This window comes from Oncorhynchus masou, chromosome 11, assembly GCF_036934945.1.
Source record: "Oncorhynchus masou masou isolate Uvic2021 chromosome 11, UVic_Omas_1.1, whole genome shotgun sequence".
In the NCBI taxonomy this organism is placed as follows: Eukaryota; Metazoa; Chordata; class Actinopteri; order Salmoniformes; family Salmonidae; genus Oncorhynchus; species Oncorhynchus masou.
In genome coordinates, this window is record NC_088222.1 from 4,146,166 (window position 1) to 4,165,878 (window position 19,713).

Genomic DNA, 19,713 nt, shown 5'->3' on the forward strand with positions numbered 1-19,713 from the left:
ATTTCATAGCATTCAGCTGACTGGTGTTAGCTAGCTACCTAACTAACCTTAATTTCATAGCATTCAGCTGACTGGTGTTAGCTAGCTACCTAACTACCTAACTAACCTTAATTTCATAGCATTCAATGACTGGTGTTAGCTAGCTACCTAACTAACCTTAATTTCATAGCATTCAGCTGACTGGTGTTAGCTAGCTACCTAACTAACCTTAATTTCATAGCATTCAGCTGACTGGTGTTAGCTAGCTACCTAACTAACCTTAATTTCATAGCATTCAGCTGACTGGTTTAGCTAAGCGACCTAACTAACCTTCATTTCATAGCATTCAGCTGACTGGTGTTAGCTAGCGACCTAACTAACCTTAATTTCATAGCATTCAGCTGACTGGTGTTGGTTTTAGCATTAGCTGACCTAACTACCTAACTAACCTTAATTTCATAGCATTAGCATTAGCAGCGACCTAACTACCTAACTAACCTTAATTTCATAGCATTCAGCTGACTGGTTTAGCTAGACCTAACTACCTAACTAACCTTAATTTCATAGCATTCAGCTGACTGGTGTTAGCTAGCGACCTAACTACCTAACTAACCTTAATTTCATAGCATTCAGCTGACTGGTGTTAGCTAGCTACCTAACTAACCTTAATTTCATAGCATTCAGCTGACTGGTGTTAGCTAGCTACCTAACTACCTAACTAACCTTAATTTCATAGCATTCAGCTGACTGGTGTTAGCTAGCGACCTAACTAACCTTAATTTCATAGCATTCAGCTGACTGGTGTTAGCTAGCGACCTAACTAACCTTAATTTCATAGCATTCAGCTGACTGGTGTTAGCTAGCGACAGAGGCTGGCTGCTGGGCTTTGTACAATCATGCTGACGTTGACTAGGTAACGTTAGCTAATTAACTACCAAGCTAATCAAAATATCTGCTTGTGTTTATGTATTGATTGATTGACCTCAGGTTGAATATCACCATATAGCTAGCCATATACAGTCGGTTTGTTCCGTACACTTCTTCTGACTGGCAGTATGGTGCACGCAACTGTGTTGTTGCCGAGCAACCAACCCGGTGTTAGAACTCCGAGATACGTCTGACAAGATGTTAGCATTGTTAGAAATTCTACAAAAAAGGTAGCCCATCATTGTTTCTTATTAACGGACAAAAATTAGCATGTGAGAGGCGATAAATGTATAAATGTAATCAGAACTATTGCTTCTACAAACTTACGGAGTCTAAAAGAGAGCAAGTCTAATGGCCACATTATGGACTCTGGTGTCATTTTTATCCGACGCTTAGATATTGAGCTAGTTCTGGGAGAAAAAAAAATGTCTGTGAACCTAATGCTAACAGCCCTGATAAAAAACGTGGTATGTGGTTCTCGGTAACGGACGGACGGACGGCTGGCTCATGACGAGAGACTTGGAGTGTGTTGTGTACCTCCAATCAAGTTGATTTGTGAATTGTCATTGAGATTGGTGTCATATTGGATTAGATATGATGGTCGGGAGATTTGAATTTAACACTAGACGGGATTAGGGTCACGTCTAAATCACTAAATCATCACTGCTACTATGAGAGGTTTGATACATACAACCTATAGGTCAGCAATATTCACATACAGCCCAGGGGGTCAACAATATTCACATACAGCCCAGGGGGTCAACAATATTCACATACAGCCCAGGGGGTCAACAATATTCACATACAACCTATAGGTCAACAATATTCACATACAGCCTACAGGTCAGCAATATTCACATACAGCCCAGGGGGTCAACAATATTCATATACAGCCCAGGGGGTCAACAATATTCATATACAGCCCAGGGGGTCAACAATATTCACATACAGCCCAGGGGTCAACAATATTCACATACAGCCCAGGGGTCAACAATATTCACATACAGCCCAGGGGGTCAACAATATTCACATACAGCCCAGGGGGTCAACAATATTCACATACAGCCCAGGGGGTCAACAATATTCACATACAGCCCAGGGGGTCAACAATATTCACATACAACCTATAGGTCAACAATATTCACATACAGCCCAGGGGTCAACAATATTCATATACAGCCCAGGGGGTCAACAATATTCACATACAACCTATAGGTCAACAATATTCACATACAGCCCAGGGGTCAACAATATTCACATACAGCCCAGGGGGTCAACAATATTCACATACAGCCCAGGGGGTCAACAATATTCACATACAACCTATAGGTCAACAATATTCACATACAGCCCAGGGGGTCAACAATATTCACATACAGCCCAGGGGGTCAACAATATTCACATACAGCCCAGGGGGTCAACAATATACACATACAACCTACAGGTCAACAATATTCACATACAACCTATAGGTCAACAATATTCACATACAGCCCAGGGGGTCAACAATATTCACATACAACCTACAGGTCAACAATATTCACATACAGCCCAGGGGGTCAACAATATTCACATACAGCCCAGGGGGTCAACAATATTCACATACAGCCCAGGGGTCAACAATATTCACATACAGCCCAGGGGTCAACAATATTCACATACAGCCCAGGGGGTCAACAATATTCACATACAACCTATAGGTCAACAATATTCACATACAACCTATAGGTCAACAATATTCACATACAACCTACAGGTCGACAATATTCAACCCCTCATGTTAATACGGATCCCCGGACTCCTCCTCAGTAAAACATACGGTCTCTTCCAGGCTCCTTCATCCACTCAGTGCCTAAGAATGAGATCCCAGACATCCTGGTTTACCCCGTCCTCGGAGGAAGTCCTCAGACGCAGGTCTCTACACAGCCAGGTCCATCGCTGGAGCCAAGCCCACATCAGCCATCACCAGGCTCATTGTCAGAAGTTAGTACTGCACAATACTACCCAATACTACTGCAGTACTACCCAATACTACTGTAAGTTCTACTTCTACCCACTACTACTGTAGTACTACCCAATACTACTGTAAGTTCTACTTCTACCCAATACTACTGTAGTACTACCCAATACTACTGTAGTACTACCCATTACTACCCAATACTACTGTATTACTACCCCAAACTACCCAATACTACTGTAAGTTCTACTTCTACCCGATACTACTGTAGTACTACCCAATACTACTGCAGTACTACCCAATACTACTGTAAGTTCTACTTCTACCCAGTACTACTGTAGTACTACCCAATACTACTGTAAGTTCTACTTCTACCCAGTACTACTGTAGTACTACCCAATACTACTGTAAGTTCTACTTCTACCCATGTTACTGTAGTACTACCCAATACTACTGTAAGTTCTACTTCTACCCAGTACTACTGTAGTACTACCCAATGTTGCTTATTCTACCGAAACAATCTGTTTTTGATATGTCAGTTCTTTGTGAAAACTTCATCTGATAACTACATTGGAAATTCAATTGACCATTTGGAATTGACTCAATCCAAGTAAAATGTATCCATTGCAGACCAAAACATTTTTCCCTTTAGCCTAGAGAATTGCTTCCTAACGAGTGTTTTATGATTGAATCCTAGAATGTAAGCCTGGCCTGTGGGGTCCGAGCTGCGAACATAGCTGTCCTCGGTGCTCCAACGGAGGGTCTGTCATGACGAGACAGGCGAGTGTATCTGTCCACCCGGTTTCAAGGGACACACCTGTGAAACTGGTAAAAACAGCCCTTCCTCTAATATTTTACCTTTATTTAACCAGGCAAGTCAGTTAAAAAAACAAATTCTAATTTTCAATGACGGCCTAGGAGCAGTGGGTTAACTGCCTGTTCAGGGGCAGAACGACAGATTTGTACCTTGCCAGGTCAGGGGTTTGAACTTGCAACCTTCCGGTTACTAGTCCAACGCTCAAACCACGAGGCTACGCTGCCGCCCCAATTTAGGGTATCCCTGTATCTGTACTAGCTATACATGTAACTGTACCGGAGAGTTCTGCATGTGCTTCACTATGTTTTCCCAGTTGGTACAAAGCACATCATTTAATTGTATTTATTCTATTTATTTGACAGGGATAATTATTCAACGTTGCTGTAAATGCTCAAGGCAATTACAGTACATCTATCTGTGAATGTACAGAGCTTTCAGAAAGTATTGCAGTACATCTCTTATCTGTGAATGTACAGAGCTTTCAGAAAGTATTGCAGTACATCTCTTATCTGTGAATGTACAGAGCTTTCAGAAAGTATTACAGTACATCTCTTATCTGTGAATGTACAGAGCCTTCAGAAAGTATTGACTCTTTCCACATTTTGTTGTGTTACAAAGTGGGATTAAATTGTATTTAAAATGGTCATTTTTGGTCAACGATCTATACAAAATACTCTGTAATAAATGAATAATAAAACACTAATATATCTTGATTAGATAAGTATTCACCCCCCTGAGACAAACATGTTAGAAACACATTTGGCAGCGATTACAGCTGTGAGTCTTTCTGGGTAAGACAACGCAGGAGTGGCTTCAGGACAAATTTCTGAATGTCCTTGAATGGCCCAGCCAGAGCCCGGACTTGAACCCCATCAAACATCTCTGGAGGTTCTAAAGATGGGGCAGACAGACAAGCTCTGCTTCCAGCTCCTAAGCAACTTTGCAGTATTTTTTAGTGTGTGTTTTTTCTTACATTTCCTTTTATAGCATCTAGCTGCACCTGCAATAACACCTGCTAGATATGTGTATGTGACCAATATAATTTGATATGATTGTGAGAGCCCTGAAAATAGCTGTGCAGCGAAGCTCCACAATCCAACCTGACAGAGCTTGAGATGATCTGCAGAGAAGAATGGGAGAAACTCCCCAAATACAGGTGTGCCAAGCTTGTAGCTTCATACCCAAGAAGTCTGTAATCACTGCCAAACGTGCATCAAGAAAGTACTGAGTAAAGGGTCTGAATACTTATGTAAATCTGATATTTCCATTTTTTTATTTGTTTAAAATAAATTAGCTAAAAATGTATAAAAACCTGTTTTTGCTTTTTAATTATTTTAATTATGGGGTATTGTCTGTAGATTGATGAGAAGAAAAAACAACAACAATTTAATCAATTTTAGAATAAGGCTGTAACCAAACAAAATGTGGGGGAAATCAGGGGGTCTGAATCACGTGTGTGATTGTTGGGGTTATGGGGGTTAAATGTATGGACCTATTTTTCTTATACCTGTTATTTATTATTTGTATTTATTTATTTTTATTTAACCTTTATTTAGCTTGGCAAGTCAGTTAAGAACAAATTCTTATTTACAATGATTGCCTCCTGGGGCACGGTGGGTTAACTGCCTTGTTCAGGGGCACTCTAACCACAAGGCTACCTGCCTCCTCTACACTCTAACCACTAGGCTACCTGCCACCTCTACACTCTAACCACAAGGCTACCTGCCACCTCTACACTCTAACCACAAGGCTACCTGCCACCTCTACACTCTAACCACTAGGCTACCTGCCACCTCTACACTCTAACCACTAGGCTACCTGCCACCTCTACACTCTAACCACAAGGCTACCTGCCACCTCTACACTCTAACCACAAGGCTACCTGCCACCTCTACACTCTAACCACTAGGCTACCTGCCACCTCTACACTCTAACCACAAGGCTACCTGCCACCTCTACACTCTAACCACAAGGCTACCTGCCACCTCTACACTCTAACCACAAGGCTATCTGCCACCTCTACACTCTAACCACAAGGCTACCTGCCACCTCTACACTCTAACCACAAGGCTACCTGCCACCTCTACACTCTAACCACTAGGCTACCTGCCACCTCTACGCTCTAACCACTAGTCTACCTGCCGCCTCTACACTCTAACCACTAGGCTACCTGCCACCTCTACACTCTAACCACAAGGCTACCTGCCACCTCTACACTCTAACCACAAGGCTACCTGCCACCTCTACACTCTAACCACAAGGCTACCTGCCACCTCTACACTCTAACCACTAGGCTACCTGCCACCTCTACGCTCTAACCACTAGTCTACCTGCCGCCTCTACACTCTAACCACTAGTCTACCTGCCACCTCTACGCTCTAACCACTAGTCTACCTGCCGCCTCTACACTCTAACCACTAGGCTACCTGCCACCTCTACACTCTAACCACTAGGCTACCCTGCCACCTCTACACTTTAACCACTAGGCTATCCTGCCACCTCTACACTCTAACCACTAGGCTACCTGCCGCCTCTACACTCTAAACACGAGGCTACCTGCCGCCTCTACACTCTAACCACTAGGCTACCTGCCGCCTCTACACTCTAACCACTAGGCTACCTGCCGCCTCTACACTCTAACCACTAGGCTACCTGCCACCTCTACACTCTAACCACTAGGCTACCTGCCACCTCTACACTCTAACCACTAGGCTACCTGCCACCTCTACACTCTAACCACTAGACTACCTGCCACCTCTACACTCTAACCACTAGACTACTTGCCGCCTCTACACTCTAACCACTAGGCTACCTGCCACCTCTACACTCTAACCACTAGGCTACCTGCCACCTCTACACTCTAACCACTAGGCTACCTGCCACCTCTACACTCTAACCACTAGACTACCTGCCACCTCTACACTCTAACCACTAGACTCAGATTCATTTTGATAGAAAACGTTATTGTCCTGAAGGGAATGTGGTTTATTGTCTACTAAATGTATCCTGGCTGATTATGAGCCATGTGATTTAGTGCTTTGGTCCCTTATCTCGCTCTTTGGAATGTTTCCAAATCTCCATGGAATGTTGGTCTGGACTTTAGAATGCTGGAATGCCGTTTTGTTTTCCAGTGTGTGGTGTGGTCAGGGCAGTAGGTAGTAACCAAGATCTGCCAAGCCAAGCAAACGACCCTCTATAAATCACTGAATCGATCTACAGTCGTATATGTATTTAGTGATGTTTTTTTTTTTAGTGCCATAATGATGATGCACGGTCCGTATATTTAGGATGATCTCTTTTTAAGTATTTGTTAACGTATTGAACGACGCTACATTTGATCTGTATTTCTGCATATGTCCAAACGAACCCTAAACCTAATCAACGTGTCGTTTATTTTCCAGTGTGTGGCGAGGGTAAGTTTGGGAGGACGTGTAAAGAGTGGTGTAGAGATGGGTACTGCAGATCCATGGTGTTCTGTCAGAGAGACCCATATGGCTGCTCCTGTGCTACTGGCTGGAGAGGATTTAACTGTAGTGAAGGTGAGGGGAGAGGACATGTTGGAGTTTGAGACTTTTGACTTTATTTTATTTATTACATTCATCAACTTTTCAGTAGTTGTCGCCAGCCGGCTAATTTTTCAATCGCCAGTCCCTGGGCAGGTTATTGTTTCTACACTGATATACTGTACATTGATATGTTTATAAAAAATGAACAATGAAGTTGTGATCTGGTGGTCCCAGATCAGTTTATGCTATCATTCTCATTATGTTCCTATGGTTGTCATTATTATCAATGACGGTAAGAGATCTGGAACCAGGCTAACATAAAGTAGAAGTTGGCACAATCAGATCTGGGACCAGGCTAACATAAAGTAGAAGTTGGCACAATCAGATCTGGGACCAGGCTAACATAAAGTAGAAGTTGGCACAATCAGATCTGGGACCAGGCTAACATAACATATAAGTTAGCACAATCAGATCTGGGACCAGGCTAACATAACATATAAGTTAACACAATCAGATCTGGGACCAGGCTAACATAAAGTAGAAGTTGGCACAATCAGATCTGGGACCAGGCTAACATAAAGTAGAAGTTGGCACAATCAGATCTGGGACCAGGCTAACATAAAGTATGGTATCCTATCTGGCTGGGGATATAATAGTCGATCACCTTTCTTATTGCTAAAGTACAGTGGTTTGCTATTCATAGTACTGTGATGTATTTCTGGGTTTGTCCCTGTGTCTCCAGCTTGTCCTCCGGGCTTCTATGGAGCTGACTGCAGGTTGCCGTGTGAATGTGGGGACAAGGGACACTGCGACCGGTTCCGTGGCTGTGTGTGCGCGGGACGACACGGTGCTCGCTGTGAGAAAGAAGGTTCAAAAAAAAAACTTACTGACTTCAGCTCCATAAACTCTCCACTCTTATATTTAAAGCTATGTGGATGTTGTTACGGTTCACCCTGAACTGAAGAATTCAGTACGTTGTTGTTGTTGTTGTTGTTGTTGTTGATGATGATGTTTCCTTTTAGACAGGCCACCTGTCGTAGTCAGTAACCTCATGGATACAGAGGTGAATGCTGGTGTTCAGTACATTGTCAACTGTAGCGCCACGGGTCAACCAGCTCCTCTACACAGTGAGATCGTCCTCCTCAAACCAGGCAAAACCAGAATATATGTAAGTGTTAATCTGGTCCCACATCTGTTTGTGCTGTTTTATACGTTATGTTAATCTGGTCCCACATCTGTTTGTGCTGTTTTATACGTTATGTTAATCTGGTCCCACATCTGTTTGTGCTGTTTTATACGTTATGTTAGCCTGGTCCCACATCTGTTTGTGCTGTCTTATACGTTATGTTAGCCTGGTCCCACATCTGTTTGTGCTGTCTTGTCAACTCCTGGTCATAGACACACCGGTGTCAAGACAGCACAAATGGATTTGGGACCAAGCTATGTAAGTAGCAGAGAAATTATCAAATTGGACATTAAGTATGTGTTTCTTTATTTGATCATTCAAAAATAATCACCAAGATTAGCAATCACTCCATTAGCCATTTCTTCTTATCAAATGCTTAATTCACAGCACTAATATGTGATTATATTTGTATGGTTGGATTGATGTTTTCCTAGGCATTTGACACTGACATGGTGAATGACCAGACCACGTCAAAGTTCAGGGTTGATAAGATCACTGAGAGAGATACTGGTTATTGGATCTGTCAGGTGAAAACTTCAGCTGGGCAGGCAGAGAGAGAGTTCATGGTCAACGTCAAAGGTAGGAGAAAACCTGCTTCGCCTCCTCCTTCTTCGTCTCCTCTTCCGTCTTCGTCTTTGTCTCCTCCTTCGACTCGTCCTTTCCTCTCATCCTTCCTCTTCGTCTCCTCCTTCCTCTTCATCTCCTTCGTCTTTGCCTTCTTCGTCTCCTCCTTCCACTTCATCTCCTTCGTCTTCGTCTCCTCCTTCGTCGGCTTTTTCTTGAAAATGTCTTCCATTTTGTGAATGTGGATTTGAACACTTCTCTTCTCTCTTCCTCTCAGTCCCTCCGATGCCCCAGTATCCTCCCATGTTGAACAGTAGTGGTCCGTATCACCTGGTTGTGCTGGTCAACAAGGAGCCGTACACAGGAGACGGCCCGGTGACCTCTGTCAAGGTCATCTACAAGCAGGTCAATACCTCTGTATGGAAGACCATTGAAGGTAGTGTACACCACAGACATGAACCCTTACCTGTACTGTACACCAGGAGTTCCCAAACAGTTTTACTCCAGCATTGGGGAACATTCTGTTCCCCCCTGCGTGTGTATTTGTATGGGCACAAGCATTGTTTATGACAATTGTTCACACCACTCTTGTTGGTGGAGAGAATTTTGCAGGTTTAAAGCTCATTTTCTTGCAATTCTATAAATTGTGCCATGTCTAATGTGCATTCATGTGATACCTTGAATCTGTTCTACCACGCCCAGAAATCTGCTCCTTTTATTTTGTCCCCAACGCACTAGACGACCAGTTCTTGTAGCCTTTAGCCGTACCCTTATCCTACTCCTCCTCTGGTGGTGTAAAGGTTAACCCAGGCCCTGCAGCCCCCAGTACCACTCCCATCCCCCAGGCGCTATCAATTGTTGACTTCTGTAACCGTAAAAGCCTTGGTTTCATGCATGTTAACATTATAAACCTCCTCCCTAAGTTTGTTTTATTCACTGCTTTAGTACACTCTGCCATCCCTGATGTCTTTGCCGTGTCTGAATCCTGGCTTAGGAAGGCCACCAAAAATTCTAAAATTTCCATCCCCAACTACAACATTTTCCCCCAAGATAGAACTGCCAAAGGGGGTGGAGTTGCAATCTACTGCAGAGACAGCCTGCAGAGTTCTGTCATGCTATCCAGGTCTGTGCCCAATCTACTGCAGAGACAGTCTGCAGAGTTCTGTCATGCTATCCAGGTCTGTGCCCAATCTACTGCAGAGACAGTCTGCAGAGTTCTGTCATGCTATCCAGGTCTGTGCCCAATCTACTGCAGAGACAGCCTGCAGAGCTCTGTCATGCTATCCAGGTCTGTGCCCAATCTACTGCAGAGACAGCCTGCAGAGCTCTGTCATACTATCCACGTCAGTGTTCTGTCATACGATCCAGGTCTGAGTTCTGTCATACTATCCAGGTCAGAGTTCTGTCATACGATCCAGGTCTGAGTTCTGTCATACGATCCAGGTCTGAGTTCTGTCATACTATCCAGGTCTGAGTTCTGTCTTACTATCCAGGTCAGAGTTCTGTCATACTATCCAGGTCAGAGTTCTGTCATACTATCCAGGTCTGAGCCCAAACAATTTGAGATTCTACTTTTGAAAATCCACCTTTCCAGAAATAAGTCTCTCACTGTTGCCGCTTGTTACAGACCCCCCTCAGCCCCCAGCTGTGCCCTGGACACCATGTGTGAACTAATTGCACCCCATTTATCTTCAGAGTTTGTACTGTTAAGTGACCTAAACTGGGATATGCTTAACACCACGGCACCCTCATAGATATCACCCTGACCAACTTGCCCTCTCAACACACCTCTGCTGTCTTTAACCAGGATCTCAGCGATCACTGCCTCATTGCCTGCATCCGTAATGGGTCCGCGGTCAAACGACTACCCCTCATCTCTGTCAAACGCTCCCTAAAACCCTTCAGCGAGCAGACCTTTCTAATCAACCTGGCCCAGGTATCCTGGAAGGATATTGACCTCACTCCGTCAGTAGAGGATGCCTGCTTATTCTTTAAAAGTGCTTTCCTCACCATCTTATATAAGCATGCTCCGTTCAAAAAATGTAGAACCAGGAACAGATATAGCCCGTGGTTGACTCCAGACCTGTCTGCCCTTGACCAGCACAAAAACATCCTGTGGTGGACTGCATTAGCATCAAATAGCCCCGTGATATGCAACTTTTCAGGGAAGTTAGGAACCAATATACACAGGCAGTTAGGAAAGCAAAGGCTAGCTTTTTCAAACAGAAATTTGCATCCTGTAGCACGAACTCCAAAAAGTTTTGGGACAATGTAAAGTCCATGGGGAATAAGAGCATCTCCTCCCAGCTGCCCACTGCACTGAGGCTAGGAAACACTGTCACCGCCGATAAATCTACTATTATCACGAATTTCAATAAGCATTTATCTACGGCTGGCCATGCTTTCCACCTGGCTACCCGGTCAACAGCTCTGCACCCCCCATAGCAACTTGTCCGAGCCTCCCCATTTCTCCTTCTCCCAAATCCAGATAGCTGATGCTCTGAAAGAGCTGCAAAATCTGGACCTCTACAAATCAGCCGGGCTAGACAATCTGGATCCTCTCTTTCTAAAATGATCACCGCAATTGTTGCAACCCCTATTACTAGCCTGTTCAACTTCTCTTTCGTATCGTCTGAAATCCAAAAAGATTGGAAAGCTGACGTGGTCATCCCCCTCTTCAAAGGGGGAGACACTCTAGACCCAAACTGTTACAGACCTATATCTATCCTACCCTGCCTTTCTAAGGTCTTCGAAAGCCAAGTCAACAAACAAATCACCGACTATTGCGACCTGGCCAAGGCCTTCAACTCTGTCAACCACCACATTCTTATCGGCAGACTCGACAGCCTTGGTTTCTCAAATGATTGCCTCACCTGGTTCACCAACTATTTCTCAGATAGAGTTCATTGTGTCAAATCGGAGGGCCTGTTGTCCAGACCTCTCAATAATGTCGCTCTTGTGGCTGGTGATTCTCTGATCCACCTCAACGCAGACGACACCATTCTGTATACTTCTGGCCCTTCTTTGGACACTGTGTTAACTAACCTCCAGACAAGCTTCAATGCCATACAACTCTCCTTCCGTGGCCTCCAACTGCTCTTAAATGCAAGTAAAACTAAATGCATGCTCTTCAACCGATCGCTGCCCGCACCTGCCCGCCCGTCTAGCATCACTACTCTGGACGGCTCTGACTTAGAATACGTGGACAATTACAAATACCTAGGTGTCTGGTTAGACTGTAAACTCTCCTTCCAAACTCATATTAAGCATCTCCAATCCAAAATTAAATCTAGACTCTGCTTCCTATTTTACAACAAAGCCTCCTTCACTCATGCTGCCAAACATACCCTCGTAAAACTGATTATCCTACCGATCCTTGACTTCGGCGATGTCATTTACAAAATAGCCTCCAACACTCTACTCAACAAATTGGATGCAGTCTAACACAGTGCCATCCGTTTGGGGGTTGCAAAAATTTCAGCAGATCATTTTAGAAAGAAAGGGTCCAGATTGTCTAGCCCGGCTGATTTGTAGGGGTCCAGATTTTGTAGCTCTTTCAGAACATCAGCTACCTGGATTTTGGTGAAGGAGAAATGGTGGGGGCTTTAGCGGAGGTGCGCTTGGGCAATGAAAAGGCTATGAAAAGCTGACTGACATTTACTCCTGAAGTGCTGACCTGTTGCACCCTCTACAACCACTGTGATTATTATTATTTGACCCTGGTGGTCATCTATGAACATTTGAACATCTTGGCCATGTTCTGTTATAATCTCCACCCGACACAGCCAGAAGAGGACTGGCCACCCATCATAGCCTGGTTCCTCTCTAGGTTTCTTTCTTGGTTCCGGCCTTTCTAGGGAGTTTTCCAAGCCACCGTGCTTCTACACCTGCATTGCTTGCTGTTTGGGGTTTTAGGCTGGGTTTCTGTACAGCACTTTGAGACATCAGCTGATGTAAATACATTTGATTGATTGATACCCAATATAGAAATTGCACCTTGTGCATTCTACTATTACAACTATCAAGAGTAAGTTGAAAGCCGGACTAAGTTCAGTAAAAAAAAATTAAGAAAAGTTTTTTGGAACTGCTATACACTACAGACATGAACTCTATACACTACAGACAGGAAGTCTATACACTACAGACATGAACTCTATACACTACAGACAGGAACTCTATACACTACAGACAGGAAGTCTATACACTACAGACAGGAACTCTATACACTACAGACAGGAAGTCTATACACTACAGACAGGAAGTCTATACACTACAGACAGGAAGTCTATACACTACAGACAGGAAGTCTATACACTACAGACAGGAAGTCTATACACTACAGACAGGAACTCTATACACTACAGACAGGAAGTCTATACACTACAGACAGGAACTCTATACACTACAGACAGGAAGTCTATACACTACAGACAGGAAGTCTTTATTGATGTTCAGTGCTCCCATGGATCCGTTCCTCAGATTAGGAGAGCAAATACATGAGCAGGCCTTTATAATGAATAGGATTATGTGGACAGGGGCGGTGGGGGTGGGATCCTAGAGCAGCTCTTTTAGTCTGATAGTCCCTGGTCTCAAAGGAAGGATAATGATTTGCTAAATGTTATCCATGAAGTGTGACAGAGCTATCACGTTCCTGTGAGCTTCAGTAAACATTTCCTGAAATGAATCCCACTTGTCTTCATGACCGTACTGAACAATTATAATGATGTCATCTGTGTGCTATTGTGATTTGGAAACTACTATTCATTGGTTCCAGAATGTCCCCTACCACGTATGTTTTCTTTGTATGTAGAAACTATTGGCAACAGCATCATATGGAATCATTGAGGGATGTAAGTGATGATTTTCTCTCCCTGTCCCTCTCTCTCTTCCTCCCTCTATTTCTCTCTCTTCCTCCCTCTCTCTCTTCTTCCCTCTATTTCTCTCTCTCTTCCCCACTCTCGCTCTTCCTCCCTCTATTTCTCTCTCTTCCCCACTCTCGATCTTCCTCCCTCTATTTCTCTCTCCCTCTCTCTCATCCATCCCTCTATCACTCTCTTTCCCCTCTCTCTCTTCCTCCCTCTATTTCTCTCTGTCTTCCTCCCTCTCTCTCTTCCTCCCTCTATTTCTCTCTCTCTTCCCCACTCTCTCTTCCTCTCTCTATTTCTCTCTCTCTTCCCCACTCTCCCTCTTCCTCCCTCTATTTCTCTCTCCCCTCTCTCTCATCGATCCCTCTATCACTCTCTCTACCCTCTCTCTATCCCACTCTCTCTCTCTCTCTCTCTCTCTCTCTCCCTCCCTCCCTCTATTTCTCTCTCACTCCTCTCTCTCTCCCTCCCTCTATTTCTCTCTCTCTTCCCCACTCTCTCTCTCTCCCTCCCCCTATTCTCTCTCTCTCCTCCTCCCTCTATTTCTCTCTCCCTCCCTCTATTTCTCTCTCTCCCCCTCTATATATCTCTCTCTACCCTCCCTTTCTTTCTCACCCCCATCTCTCTCCCCCTCTTTCTCTCTCTCCCTCTCTCGCCCCCTCTCTTTTTCTCTCTACCCCACTCTCTCTCTCTCTCCCTCCCTCTATTTCTCTCTCACTCCTCTCTCTCCCTCCCTCTATTTCTCTCTCTCTTCCCCACTCTATCTCTCCCTCCCTCTATTTCTCTCTCCCCCTCTATTTCTCTCTCTCCCCCCTCTCTCTCCCTCCCTCTATATATCTCTCTCTCTACCCTCCCTCTCTTTCTCTCTCTCCCCTCTCTCGCCCTCCCTCTCTTTCTCTCTATCCCCCCTCTCTTTCTCACTCCCTCTCAGTGGTTGGCCCAGTAGTGAAGCTAGAGAACCTGTCTCCAATGACCCACTACACCACCTTCATCCAGCTGAGTCGCCATGGCGCCGGAGGGGCGGGGTTTCCCGGTCCAGAGGCCAGCTTCTCCACACAGATGCTTGGTGAGAACCATAGAACCATACAATCCATAGAATTAGAATGGCTTTGAAAGAACCATAGAACCATACGATCCATAGAATTAGAATGGCTTTGAAAGAACCATAGAACCATACGATCCATAGAATTAGAATGGCTTTGAAAGAACCATTGAACCATACGATCCATAGAATTAGAATGGCTTTGAAAGAACCATAGAACCATACAATCCATAGAATTAGAATGGCTTTGAAGGAACCATAGAACCATACAATCCATAGAATTAGAATGGCTTTGAAAGAACCATAGAACCATACAATCCATAGAATTAGAATGGCTTTGAAAGAACCATAGAACCATACAATCCATAGAATTAGAATGGCTTTGAAAGAACCATAGAATTAGAATGAACGAACATTCTAGTTCTGTGGTAAGAACCACCCCAGTAACCTGGGTAAGAACCACCCCAGTAACCTGGGTAAGAACCACCCCAGTAACCTGGGTAAGAACCACCCCAGTAACCTGGGTAAGAACCACCCCAGTAACCTGGGTGAGAACCACCCCAGTAACCTGGGTAAGAACCACCCCAGTAACCTGGGTAAGAACCATCGCAGTAACCTTATTCAGATGCTGGGTAAGAACCACCCCAGTAACCTGGGTAAGAACCACCCCAGTAACCTGGGTAAGAACCACCCCAGTAACCTGGGTAAGAACCACCCCAGTAACCTGGGTAAGAACCACCCCAGTAACCTGGGTAAGAACCACCCCAGTAACCTGGTTAAGAACCACCCCAGTAACCTGGGTAAGAACCACCCCAGTAACCTGGGTAAGAACCACCCCAGTAACCTGGGTAAGAACCACCCCAGTACCCTAGGTAAGAACCACCCCAGTAACCTGGGTAAGAACCACCCCAGTAACCTGGGTAAGAACCACCCCAGTAACCTGGGTAAGAACCACCCCAGTAACCTTATTCAGATGCTGGGTAAGAACCACCCCAGTAACCTGGGTAAGAACCACCCCAGTAACCTGGGTAAGAACCACCCCAGTAACCTTATTCTTAATCTCAGGTCGTATATATTACATTACCAAAAGTATGTGGACAGCTGCTCGTCGAACATCTCATTCCATAATCATGGGCATTAATATGGAGTTGGTCCCTGTTTTGCTGCTATAACAGCCTCCACTCTTCTGGGAAGGCTTTCCACTAGATGTTGGAACATTGCTGCTATAACAGCCTCCATTCTTCTGGGAAGGCTTTCCACTAGATGTTGGAACATTGCTGCTATAACAGTCTCCACTCTTCTGGTAAGGCTTTCCACTAGATGTTGGAACATTGCTGCTATAACAGTCTCCACTCTTCTGGGAAGGCTTTCCACTAGATGTTGGAACATTGCTGCTATAACAGCCTCCACTCTTCTGGGAAGGCTTTCCACTAGATGTTGGAACATTGCTGCTATAACAGCCTCCACTTTTCTGGGAAGGCTTTCCACTTGATGTTGGAACATTGCTGCTATAACAGCCTCCACTCTTCTGGGAAGGCTTTCCACTAGATATTGGAACATTGCTGCTATAACAGCCTCCACTCTTCTGGGAAGGCTTTCCACTAGATGTTGGAACATTGCTGCTATAACAGCCTCCACTCTTCTGGGAAGGCTTTCCGCTAGATGTTGGAACATTGCTGCTATAACAGCCTCCACTCTTCTGGGAAGGCTTTCCACTAGATGTTGGAACATTGCTGCTATAACAGCCTCCACTCTTCTGGGAAGGCTTTCCACTAGATGTTGGAACATTGCTGCTATAACAGCCTCCACTCTTCTGGGAAGGCTTTCCACTAGATGTTGGAACATTGCTGCTATAACAGCCTCCATTCTTCTGGGAAGGCTTTCCACTAGATGTTGGAACATTGCTGCTATAACAGTCTCCACTCTTCTGGGAAGGCTTTCCACTAGATGTTGGAACATTGCTGCTATAACAGTCTCCACTCTTCTGGGAAGGCTTTCCACTAGATGTTGGAACATTGCTGCTATAACAGCCTCCACTCTTCTGGGAAGGCTTTCCACTAGATGTTGGAACATTGCTGCTATAACAGCCTCCACTTTTCTGGGAAGGCTTTCCACTTGATGTTGGAACATTGCTGCTATAACAGCCTCCACTCTTCTGGGAAGGCTTTCCACTAGATATTGGAACATTGCTGCTATAACAGCCTCCACTCTTCTGGGAAGGCTTTCCACTAGATGTTGGAACATTGCTGCTATAACAGCCTCCACTCTTCTGGGAAGGCTTTCCGCTAGATGTTGGAACATTGCTGCTATAACAGCCTCCACTCTTCTGGGAAGGCTTTCCACTAGATGTTGGAACATTGCTGCTATAACAGCCTCCACTCTTCTGGGAAGGCTTTCCACTAGATGTTGGAACATTGCTGCTATAACAGCCTCCACTCTTCTGGGAAGGCTTTCCACTAGATGTTGGAACATTGCTGCTATAACAGCCTCCACTTTTCTGGGAAGGCTTTCCACTTGATGTTGGAACATTGCTGCTATAACAGCCTCCACTCTTCTGGGAAGGCTTTCCACTAGATATTGGAACATTGCTGCTATAACAGCCTCCACTCTTCTGGGAAGGCTTTCCACTAGATGTTGGAACATTGCTGCTATAACAGCCTCCACTCTTCTGGGAAGGCTTTCCACTAGATGTTGGAACATTGCTGCTATAACAGCCTCCACTCTTCTGGGAAGGCTTTCCACTAGATGTTGGAACATTGCTGCTATAACAGCCTCCACTCTTCTGGGAAGGCTTTCCACTAGATGTTGGAACATTGCTGCTATAACAGCCTCCACTCTTCTGGGAAGGCTTTCCACTAGATATTGGAACATTGCTGCTATAACAGCCTCCACTCTTCTGGGAAGGCTTTCCACTAGATGTTGGAACATTGCTGCTATAACAGCCTCCACTCTTCTGGGAAGGCTTTCCACTAGATGTTGGAACATTGCTGCTATAACAGCCTCCACTCTTCTGGGAAGGCTTTCCACTAGATGTTGGAACATTGCTGCTATAACAGCCTCCACTCTTCTGGGAAGGCTTTCCACTAGATGTTGGAACATTGCTGCTATAACAGCCTCCACTCTTCTGGGAAGGCTTTCCACTAGATGTTGGAACATTGCTGCTATAACAGCCTCCACTCTTCTGGGAAGGCTTTCCACTAGATGTTGGAACATTGCTGCTATAACAGCCTCCACCCTTCTGGGAAGGCTTTCCACTAGATGTTGGAACATTGCTGCTATAACAGCCTCCACTCTTCTGGGAAGGCTTTCCACTAGATGTTGGAACATTGCTGCTATAACAGCCTCCACTCTTCTGGGAAGGCTTTCCACTAGATGTTGGAACATTGCTGCTATAACAGCCTCCACTCTTCTGGGAAGGCTTTCCACTAGATGATGGAACATTGCTGCTATAACAGCCTCCACTCTTCTGGGAAGGCTTTCCACTAGATGTTGGAACATTGCTGCTATAACAGCCTCCACTCTTCTGGGAAGGCTTTCCACTAGATGATGGAACATTGCTGCGGGGACTTGCTTCCATTCAGCCACAGCAGTATTAGTGAGGTCATACACTGATGTTGGGCGATTAGGCCTGGCTCACAGTTGGAGTTTCAATTCATCCCAAAGGTGTTCGATGGGTTTGAGGTCAGAGCTATGTGTAGGCCAGTCAAGTTCTTTCACACCAATCTCGACTAAACATTTCTGTATGGACCTCGCTTTGTGCACGTGGGCACATTCCCCAAACTGTTACCACAAAGTTGGAAGCACAGAATAGTCTAGAATGACATTGTATGATGTAGCATTAAGATCTCCCTTCACTGGAACTAAGGGCCCGAACCATGAAAAACAGCCCCAGACCATTATTCCTGCTCCACCAAACTTTACACTATGCATTTGGGCAGGTACACCTGCATCGCTTGCTGTTTGGGGTTTTAGGCTGGGTTTCTGTACAGCACTTTGAGATATCAGCTGATGTACGAAGGGCTATATAAATACATTTGATTTGATTTGAGGTAGCGTTCCCCTGGCATCCGCCAAACCCAGATTAGTCTGTCAGACTGCCAAATGGTGATTCATCACTCCAGAGAAGGTGTTTCCACTTCACAATAACAGCACTTATTAAAGTTAACCGGGAAGCTCGAGCAGGGCAGAAATTTGACGAACTGACTTGTTGGAAAAGTGGCATCCAATGACGGTCACTGAGCTCTTCAGTCAGGCCGGCAATATTTGTCTATGGAGATTGCATGGCTGTGTGCTCGATTTCATACCTGTCAGCACAGGTTTGGCTGAAATAGCTGAATCAGTAATTTGAAGGTGTCCACATGCTTTTGTATATATAGTGTAAGCATTGAGCTACTACATCAAGATGTTTCTCTATAGACACAAGGAATGTTCCTCTGATCTTGACCTAACAGATGATACATGGAGGCCTTATAGGAACCTGATTTATCGCTAGCCTCTGAGTTACATAACTAACCCCATAAACAATGAGATTTTAGACTGGTTGCCCAAGGAATTTCACTACTAAATCAACTGACCTATGGCGGGGATCCCAGTCTCCCAATGACCTATAACCCTCAGACATGGTTGTAAACTCCTATTACCGTTAGACAGCCATGTATCAGGGTTAAATTACCTCAACGACCCCTTCCTTCCTTTCCCCTCCTCCAGACCTCCCGCTCCCCTCGGGGGTGAGGCTGGTCCCTGAATCCCAGACCTCCCTGGGTCTGTCCTGGGACCGTGTGATGGGGCCTGGGTCGGCTACAGAAGACTGGACCTACCAGGTAAGTGTCCCCGTGTGGTGCAGTTGGTAAGAGTGTAGCATTAGCAATGC

General features: G+C 44.9%; 1 protein-coding gene across 1 annotated transcript in view; it reads left to right on the top strand.

Annotated features, from left to right (window-relative positions):
* The window catches only part of LOC135548941 (angiopoietin-1 receptor-like), a 56,724-nt gene that overhangs the window by 18,104 nt on the left and 18,907 nt on the right, over window positions 1–19,713 (top strand). Inside the window, 11 exon segments of the mRNA XM_064979036.1 lie at window positions 2,738–2,794; window positions 2,797–2,889; window positions 3,561–3,623; window positions 3,626–3,691; window positions 7,082–7,219; window positions 7,929–8,054; window positions 8,209–8,354; window positions 8,807–8,951; window positions 9,214–9,372; window positions 14,733–14,867; window positions 19,551–19,663. Coding sequence (XP_064835108.1) covers window positions 2,738–2,794; window positions 2,797–2,889; window positions 3,561–3,623; window positions 3,626–3,691; window positions 7,082–7,219; window positions 7,929–8,054; window positions 8,209–8,354; window positions 8,807–8,951; window positions 9,214–9,372; window positions 14,733–14,867; window positions 19,551–19,663 — 1,241 coding nt within the window.